Genomic DNA, 8,987 nt, shown 5'->3' with positions numbered 1-8,987 from the left:
CTGAGCATTGACAGTGGCCATGAGGGAGCACAGTTTCCAGATTTAAAGGTTCACTTCCAGAGTTGAATATGGTGCAGGTCTTAAATTAAATGATCAAAGCCAACTTTATGGATGTTGGTGGGGAAGAGGGAGGGGGTAGGAGGGGAAGGGGGAAGGTGAAGGGGAACCCTTCATTGGGGAAGCAAGTGGCTGGGGAGGGTAGGAATTAGAACAGGACTACACCACGCCGGAAGTGGCAGGGGGGGAAGGAAGAAGAGGAGAGACCCTGAGTGCCGGAAGTAGGTGCGGTGGCGATGCGGTCAGCCGCCGGAAGTGGCCGCCTAAAGGGGGTGGGGAGGGTACTTCCGCCGGAAGTAGCTTTACCCTGACTCATTTAATTGAAAAAAGAAATCCCGCACGATTTATGAGCAGGGAAATAAACCACAGAGGATGAATTTCCTATTTATGAAATAATACAGCGGGGAGGGGGGGGGAGGACTGATTTTTGTCGGGTTTGAGCCAGGCCCATGGAGGGGGGGGAGGCGGAGCGGAGTAACCGGAAGTGCTCATGAGCCGGGCGGAGTCGGTGACGTAATTGCCGAAAGTCGATTAAACGACCATTTTAAAAATTAGATTCCACCCGAGTTCTCGGTAACCAAGCTCCTGGCAGGAGAGGTTTTAAGTTTGGGGACAGAACGAGGGAGAGTGAATTTGGAGGTGGGGTTTTATTTTGAGGGGTTTGAGTGACGTCAAGGGGGGCGGAGGCTGGACCGGAAGTGGCCGTCCGGGAGAGGGGGCGTGGCCGAGCCGTGTGTCGTCACTGGACTGACTAAACAAATAAGAGTAATAATTTGAACCCGGGGTATTAATGTTCGACGGGATGGTTGGGGAGCGAGGAATAAATAATAAGGATTGAAACCGCGGTATTAACTTTTTGTAACGAGGGGGGGCTGTGGGCGTAGAGCTGGGCTGAGTGGGCCTGGACGTTGGGTGAGTGGGGGAGGGCGTGGCCGTTGGTGTGGGGGTGGGGCCTGACCGGTGACGTCGGGTGGCTGGGGCGTGGCCACTGACGTCGGGCGGTGTGGGCGGGACCGGAAGTGGGTCCGGGCTTCTTGAGCAGGCGGCACGCGGCGCGCGGCCTCTTTCTGGACTCGGCGGCGGGTGAGTGAGGAAGGAGGTAGCGCGGGGATTGGGAGATTGGGGAATGGAACGCGGCGGTCGCCCGGGGCGACGGGCCCCGCGAGTCGGTTGGGAGGGGGGGATGGATGGGGGGGGCGGAGCTGGGCCCGGGTTCAGAGCGGGGTCACTGACGGTCTCTCTCTCTCTCTCTCCCCCATAGCAACCGGCAGGACTAGGCCTCAGGCCCCGACCGACTCTCAGCGAAAACCCCCCCCTCCCCCACACACAAGGCAGCAGGATGGGCCGCCGACCAGCCCGCTGGTGAGTAACTGGGGAGGGGAGGGGAGGGGGGGTGGGGGGGGGGATCTGCTGCAGTGTGCCGCCTACCGCAGTCGAATAGCTTTTGGGGGTGGGGGGGGCCTGCCGCAGCCGAATAGCGTCGTGGGGGCGCCTGCCGCAGTCGAATAGCTTTTGGGGGGGGGGGGCGCCCTGTCGCAGCCGAATAGCCTTTTTGGGGAGGCGCCTGCCGCAGCCGAATAGCATCTGGGGGGACGCCTGCAGCAGCCGAATAACGTCGGGGGGGCGCCTGCTGCAGCCAAATAGCATCGGGGGGGACGCCTGCAGCAGCCGAATAGCGTCTGGGGGCGCCTGCCGCAGCCAACTAGCATCTGGGTGGTGCCCAGCAGTGTTGAATAGTGCCTAGGGAGCACCTAGAGCAGTTGAATAACATCTAGGAGGCACCTGCCCCAGTCAAATAGCTTCTTGAGATGCCTGCAGCAGTCGAATGGCATCCGGGGGTGCCTACTGCAATCGAATAGCATCTGCGGGTGCCTGCGGTAGTCGGATAGAGGCTGGGGTGGGGGGGACCTGCTAGAGTCAGATAGCACCTTTGGGGGGGGGGGGGAAGGGGGTGCTCCTACTGTAATCGGATAGCGCCTAGGGGCTGCCAACGGCAGTCAAATAGCATCTGCTGCAGACAGATGGCGTGCAGGGCACCCGCCGCAGATGGCGCTTGCGGTGTGGTGACCCCTGCTGCCGGAGAGCTCCCCTTCCCCCTGTTTGGGGAGGGGTTGGGGTGGCCGTCGTCACCCCCAGGGCCCGAAATGTAGCTGAAAAGCCCTTTTAAAACCCCCCCACCCACCCCCCCCCACCCCTTCTTCGCTCCCAGCCCCTTCCTCGGGGGTCCTTAACCCTGTTTGGCCACCGGACGAATTGTCGCCTATAAGAGCTACCCCCCCCCCCACCACCTCGCAAGCGCACACGCTCGCTCACTCGGATTTGGGACACCGGTGTGTTGTCTGGTGACACACCACGTAGCCGAATAGCCCGCCCCTTCCCCCCTCCCACCAAAAATTGGTCCTTGTCCCTGGTGCTGTGTGTGTGTGTTCTCGGCTGGTATCGGCGCGGGCAGTGGCGCTGGGAGGGGGCTCGTGGCTCGGTTTTAAGCCCCCCACCTGCAGGGATTGATGGGATCTGACTGTGCCTTAACTCCCCTTTTTCTTCAGTTACAGATACTGTAAGAACAAACCCTACCCCAAGTCTCGTTTCTGTCGGGGTGTACCTGGTTAGTATTCTGGTTCGTTCCTTCCAAATAGCCGCGCGATGGCGTGTGGTGTTGTGACCCCCGGACCCTGGGTTTTGAGTGGGGGGGGGAGATCCGGTTAGGGACCGATAATGTTGAAAGTGGTTGAGATTCAGGGCGCCCGCTTTCGGAATAAAGCCTCGAGATTTGGTACACGGGTTGGGGGGGTAAAACAACTTGTGTACCTCATACTTGCCCTGAATGTTGGAGCATGTGTGTGTGAGAATCCACGGACAAAACCTATGGCCGTGCCGAGCGGAGTGCCACGGCTCCAAAGGTGGTGGGGGGTGGGGTTACCTTTGCCCCAGTGCCCTGCAGTGCGGAATAGGCCAGCTCGCTGAAGCCCCCTCTTCCAGTCAGAGCCGTATTCCTTGGCTAGCAAGTTGAATGCCCGGGCGGCGCTGTTCACTGACCCTTGACCTGGACAACCTCCTGAGATAGTCCCAGAGGGCCCCACCCTCGTTGCTGGGCGGGAACCACTGTAACCAGAATTGGTACCTCCTGTCCCTTTTGACTGTTCCATTCAGGGGGTCCCGTGACTCCTGTGAAAGGTGAAAGGATGGACTGTCCGAAGCTTTTGGTCCCCCCACTCAACAGGGCAGAATACCAAACCTGAGGGAACAACAATTTATACTGCACGAGAAGAGAGTGCTGATTTTATTGGTGGGTTTAGAGGCGTTTGGCCTGCGCGGGGACGGTTCACCGCCAAGCGTCCTCTTCTGCTTGGATGTTCTCGCGGCACTCCCCCCCCCCCCGACGGCACCGGTACGCCCGCCGATTTTGCCGTCGGTGCGCGTGCTGCACTAGTGCGGCGACCACCTGTGCCGATTGCCGGCAAATACGGTTTCGCCGAAATGCGTTTCGAACCGAGGTTGTCAGATCCGGTCGCTCGAGTGCGAGGCTGGTGAGAATCGGGGTTTAAATGTTCGGCTTCACGCCTCGCGCTGTTGGCTTTGAGGCCTGTGACCCACCCCCCGTGCTGTGTTGTTTCTGGTTTTGACCGTGCATTTTTCTTTTCCCACCTCTCGTCTGATATTCAGATCCCAAGATCAGGATTTTCGACCTGGGCCGTAAAAAGGCCAAGGTGGACGAGTTCCCGCTATGTGGCCACATGGTGTCCGATGAATACGAACAGCTGTCCTCCGAAGGTACACCGTGAGAGAATTGTTCAGTCCCTGACCCTCCGACAGTGCGGCGCTCCCTCAGCACCGACCCTCCGACAGTGCGGCGCTCCCTCAGCACCGACCCTCCGACAGTGCGGCGCTCCCTCAGCACCGACCCTCCGACAGTGCGGCGCTCCCTCAGCACCGACCCTCCGACAGTGCGGCGCTCCCTCAGCACCGACCCTCCGACAGTGCGGCGCTCCCTCAGCACCGACCCTCCGACAGTGCGGCGCTCCCTCAGCACCGACCCTCCGACAGTGCGGCGCTCCCTCAGCACCGACCCTCCGATAGTGCGGCGCTCCCTCAGCACCGACCCTCCGACAGCGCGGCGCTCCCTCAGCACCGACCCTCCGACAGCGCGGCGCTCCCTCAGCGCCGACCCTCCGACAGTGCGGCGCTCCCTCAGCGCCGACCCTCCGACAGTGCGGCGCTCCCTCAGCGCTGACCCTCCGACAGTGCGGCGCTCCCTCAGCGCCGACCCTCCGACAGTGCGGCGCTCCCTCAGCACTGACCCTCCGACAGTGCGGCGCTCCCTCAGCACTGACCCTCTGACAGCGCGGCGCTCCCTCAGCACTGACCCTCCGACAGTGCGGCGCTCCCTCAGCGCCGACCCTCCGACAGAGCGGCGCTCCCTCAGCACTGACCCTCCGACAGTGCGGCGCTCCCTCAGCACTGACCCTCCGACAGTGCGGCGCTCCCTCAGCACTGACCCTCCGACAGAGCGGCGCTCCCTCAGCGCCGACCCTCCGACAGAGCGGCGCTCCCTCAGCACCGACCCTCCGACAGCGCGGCGCTCCTGCTTGGAAACATGATGGATCCTTAACCCCGAGCCGCAGAGGGAGAGAGATGAGACTCAGTTTGAGAGAGGAACTTTCCTTTGGGGTTTGGGTGTCTGGTTGTGCCGGATATTTCATGCCTGCCCCTCTCTCTCTCCCCCCTCCCCAGCTCTGGAGGCAGCTCGTATCTGCGCCAACAAGTACATGGTCAAGACCTGCGGCAAGGATGGCTTCCACATCCGGATGCGCCTGCACCCTTTTCACGTCATCCGGATCAACAAGATGTTGTCGTGTGCTGGTGCTGATAGGTGAGGGGGTGTGCCGGAGGAGACGGGGTGCACCGGGTTGGGATTGTCCTGGGTGTGTTTGGGAAGACAAATGGAAAGTTGTCCTTTATTGCAAGAGGGGGGATGGAGTATAAAAGTGGGGAAGTCTTGCTACAAATGGACAGGGCGTTGGTGAGGCCGCTCCTGGGTCACTGTGGACAGTTCTGGTCCCCTCACTTCAGGAGGGACAGACTCGCATCGGAAGCCGTTCAGAGAAGGTTCACTCGGCCGATTCCTGGGACGAAGGGGGTTTGTCTGATGAGGAAAGGTTGAGCAGGTTGGGCCTCTACCCATTGGAGTTTAGAAGAATGAGAGGTGATCTTATTGAGACATATCAGATTCTGAGGGGAGGGGGTTTGACAGGGTGGATGCTGAGGGGATGTTTCCCTCCACTCGTGGAGGGGAATCTAGAACGAGGGGAGGGGGCACAGTTTCAGAATGAGGGGACTCCCATTGAAGACGGATTTGAGGAGGAATTTCTTCTCTCAGAGGGTGGTCAGTCTGTGGAATTCTCTCCCCCCCCAGAGAGCAGTGGGGGTCGGGTCACTGAATATGTTCAAGGCCGAGTGAGACAGATTTCTGATCAGCGAGGGGGTCGAGGGCTATGAGGGGGGACGGAGACAGGAAATTGGAGTCGAGGAACAATCGGGTCAGACACGATCTTATCGAATACGGGTCGAGGGGCTGAATGGCCTTCGCCACATATTCCGTCTGATGTTTGGTGTTGTTTCGAAACTGGGTTTTCTGGAGTGTGCAGGGCTGTTACAAGGTTCTGATTGCTATCAGGGTTTGTCCATTAACCAACTGTACCTTCCTTTCTCCCTGTCTCTCTCTCTCCCTGTCTCTCGGTCTCTCTCTCTCTCTCTCTCTCTCTCTCTCCTGGTCTCTCTCTCTCTCTCCTGGTTTCTCTCTCTCCTGGTCTCTCTCTCTCTCTCTCTCCTGGTCTCTCTCTCTCTCTCTCCTGGTCTCTCTCTCTCTCCTGGTGTGTCTCTCTATCTCTCTCCTGGTTTCTCCCTCTCTCTCCTGGTCTCTCCCTCTCTCCTGGTTTCTCCCTCTCTCCTGGTTTCTCCTGATCTCTGCCTCTCTCCTGATCTCTGCCTCTCTCCTGATCTCTGCCTCTCTCTCCTGGTCTCTCCCTCTCTCTCTCCTGGTCTCTCCCTCTCTCTCTCCTGGTCTCTCCCTCTCTCTCTCCTGGTCTCTCCCTCTCTCTCTCCTGGTCTCTCCCTCTCTCTCTCCTGGTCTCTCCCTCTCTCTCTCCTGGTCTCTCCCTCTCTCTCTCCTGGTCTCTCCCTCTCTCTCTCCTGGTCTCTCCCTCTCTCTCTCCTGGTCTCTCCCTCTCTCTCTCCTGGTCTCTCCCTCTCTCTCTCCTGGTCTCTCCCTCTCTCTCTCCTGGTCTCTCCCTCTCTCTCTCCTGGTCTCTCCCTCTCTCTCTCCTGGTCTCTCCCTCTCTCTCTCCTGGTCTCTCCCTCTCTCTCTCCTGGTCTCTCCCTCTCTCTCTCCTGGTCTCTCCCTCTCTCTCTCCTGGTCTCTCCCTCTCTCTCTCCTGGTCTCTCCCTCTCTCTCTCCTGGTCTCTCCCTCTCTCTCTCCTGGTCTCTCCTTCTCTCTCTCCTGGTCTCTCCCTCTCTCTCTCCTGGTCTCTCCCTCTCTCTCTCCTGGTCTCTCCCTCTCTCTCTCCTGGTCTCTCCCTCTCTCTCTCCTGGTCTCTCCCTCTCTCTCTCCTGGTCTCTCCCTCTCTCTCTCCTGGTCTCTCCCTCTCTCTCTCCTGGTCTCTCCCTCTCTCTCTCCTGGTCTCTCCCTCCCTCTCTCCTGGTCTCTCCCTCCCTCTCTCCTGGTCTCTCCCTCCCTCTCTCCTGGTCTCTCCCTCTCTCTCTCCTGGTCTCTCCCTCTCTCTCTCCTGGTCTCTCCCTCTCTCTCTCTCTCCTGGTCTCTCTCTCTCTCTCTCTCCTGGTCTCTCTCTCTCTCTCTCTCTCCTGGTCTCTCTCTCCCTCTCTCTCTCCTGGTCTCTCCCTCCCTCTCTCCTGGTCTCTCCCTCCCTCTCTCCTGGTCTCTCCCTCCCTCTCTCCTGGTCTCTCCCTCTCTCTCTCCTGGTCTCTCCCTCTCTCTCTCCTGGTCTCTCCCTCTCTCTCTCTCTCCTGGTCTCTCTCTCTCTCTCTCTCCTGGTCTCTCTCTCTCTCTCTCTCTCCTGGTCTCTCTCTCTCTCTCTCTCTCCTGGTCTCTCTCTCTCTCCTGGTCTCTGGTCTCTCTCTCTCTCCTGGTCTCTCTCTCTCTCTCTCTCCTGGTCTCTCTCTCTCCTGGTTTCTCTCGCTCTCTCTGTCTCGGTCTCTGTGCAGGTTGCAGACTGGTATGCGCGGCGCCTTTGGCAAACCTCAGGGCACCGTTGCCCGTGTGAACATTGGCCAGGTCATCATGTCCGTGCGCACCAAGACGCAGAACAAGGAGCACGTGGTCGAAGCCCTCCGCAGGGCAAAGTTCAAGTTCCCGGGACGCCAGAAGGTAACCTTGCAGCTCACCGCCTCATTCTGATTCTGCCCCTTTGACCGGGGGAGGGGGGTGTGTGTCACAGCGCCTGGTGGAGGGTGTGTGTCACAGTGCCTGGCGGGTGGGGGTGTGTCACAGCGCCTGGCGGGTGGTGGGGAAGGTGGGGTGGGCTTTGCAGTCAATTAAGCCGACCGGCTTCTAGCCCAGTCAGATGCCTGGTGTGCAATGGCTGCATACAGTAACACTCTCTGGTTGTGTATGTGCTTCATGTCTCTGTATGAAGCGCTCTAAGGGACCTCTGAGACAGATTGTTGACAAAACAAGAAGGGGTGAGGGGGGAATCTTCCAGCCCTTGCCTGGCTGAGTGGGTTTTGGGGTGGTGACCAGCCTCGAAGGGGGTATCGCTGATGCCTCCTGTCCGGGTTTGTTGGGGGGGTTGGTATTGGGGTGTGTTTGAGCTCCCTTGCCCGTGAATGCGGCCTCTCCGCTGATCTCTGCTCTCTTCCTCCCTCCCCGGGCCCGCAGATCCACATCTCCAAGAAGTGGGGCTTCACCAAGTTCAACACGGAGGGTTTCGATGAGATGGTGGCGGAGAAGCGCCTGGTTCCCGATGGCTGCGGGGTGAAGTACATCCCCGAAAGGGGCCCCCTCAACATCTGGCGTGCCCTCCACGCCGCGTGAATGTGACTTGCTCGCTGAACCGTTTAACATTAAAAAGGAAAGTCTTACCTTATCCCTGCCTCCCGTGTGTCTGTGACTTCCTAAAGGGGGGAGGGTGGGTCTCCAGAACTCGGTGCCACGGTACTGAGGGAGGGTTAGCGCTGAGGGAGCGCCGCACTGTCGGAGGGTCAGTGCTGAGGGAGCGCCGCACTGTCAGAGGGTCGGTGCCGAGGGAGCGCCGCACTGTCGGAGGGTCAGTGCTGAGGGAGCGCCGCGCTGTCGGAGGGTCAGCGCTGAGGGAGCGCCGTGCTGTCGGAGGGTCAGTGCTGAGGGAGCGCCGCACTGTTGGAGGGTCAGTGCTGAGGGAGCACTGCGCTGTCAGAGGGTCAGTGCTGAGGGAGCGCCGCGCTGTCGGAGGGTCAGCGCTGAGGGAGCGCCGCACTGTCGGAGGGTCAGTGCTGAGGGAGCGCCGCACTGTCGGAGGGTCGTTGCTGAGGGAGCGCCGCACTGTCGGAGGGTCAGTGCTGAGGGAGCGCCGCACTATCGCAGGGTCAGCGCTGAGGGAGCGCCGCACTGTCGGAGGGTCAGTGCTGAGGGAGCGCCGCGCTGTCGGAGGGTCAGTGCTGAGGGAGCGCAGTTTCCTTTTAAGGGGCTGCTTTTGATTTTGTCCCTAATTTTGTTAAGTTAGTTTTCTTCACTGACTCACAAGAGTTACACGTTGGCTTCAGCGACTCATGAACAGGGACACCGAGGGTCACCTTGGACATCGACATCCCCCGGCCACTCTCCATCGGAGAAATATTCCACCTTTCTGTTTCTCTTACCAAAGTGATAACCGCAGATTTTCCCACACTTAACCGATCTCGAAACCAGCGGTTTTACCAGCGTCGCGGCCGGATAACC

At 59.8% G+C, this 8,987-nt stretch overlaps 1 protein-coding gene and 1 non-coding gene across 6 annotated transcripts; both read left to right on the top strand.

The window, feature by feature from the left end:
• The first annotated feature begins 545 nt into the window (after positions 1 to 545).
• rpl10 (ribosomal protein L10) lies at positions 546 to 8,163 on the top strand. 5 transcript variants are annotated; one of them, XM_078537596.1, is made up of 7 exons: positions 546 to 630; positions 1,319 to 1,419; positions 2,604 to 2,662; positions 3,721 to 3,828; positions 4,789 to 4,927; positions 7,277 to 7,439; positions 7,950 to 8,163. In XM_078537596.1, exons 2-7 carry the CDS (start codon positions 1,397 to 1,399, stop codon positions 8,103 to 8,105), a joined length of 648 nt encoding a protein of 215 aa, XP_078393722.1. In that variant the 5' UTR covers positions 546 to 630; positions 1,319 to 1,396; the 3' UTR covers positions 8,106 to 8,163. The 5 variants fall into 5 exon arrangements, with proteins under 5 accessions (XP_078393722.1, XP_078393720.1, XP_078393719.1 ...); XM_078537594.1 differs by having other exon boundaries at positions 598 to 696; XM_078537593.1 differs by having other exon boundaries at positions 599 to 822.
• On the top strand, positions 7,597 to 7,733 carry LOC144677522 (small nucleolar RNA SNORA70). The gene has a single exon (XR_013575723.1). It is a non-coding gene; the product is annotated as a small nucleolar RNA SNORA70 (small nucleolar RNA).
• Positions 8,164 to 8,987: the final 824 nt, after the last annotated feature.

This window comes from Cetorhinus maximus, unplaced genomic scaffold, assembly GCF_964194155.1.
Source record: "Cetorhinus maximus unplaced genomic scaffold, sCetMax3.hap1.1 HAP1_SCAFFOLD_2626, whole genome shotgun sequence".
NCBI lineage: Eukaryota > Metazoa > Chordata > Chondrichthyes > Lamniformes > Cetorhinidae > Cetorhinus > Cetorhinus maximus.
Note: the sequence above shows the minus strand (reverse complement) of the source record. Positions and strands in the feature narration are given on the sequence as shown.

What these genes read in the sequence shown, in the direction of transcription:
- rpl10 (XM_078537596.1), top strand. Translation starts at nt 1,397, where the DNA reads ATGGGCCGCCGACCAGCCCGCTG. An exon ending in GGCCGCCGACCAGCCCGCTG is followed by an intron (nt 1,420 to 2,603) that starts GTGAGTAACTGG and finishes CTTTTTCTTCAG; the next exon opens with TTACAGATACTGTAAGAACA. An exon ending in CGAACAGCTGTCCTCCGAAG is followed by an intron (nt 3,829 to 4,788) that starts GTACACCGTGAG and finishes CCCCCTCCCCAG; the next exon opens with CTCTGGAGGCAGCTCGTATC.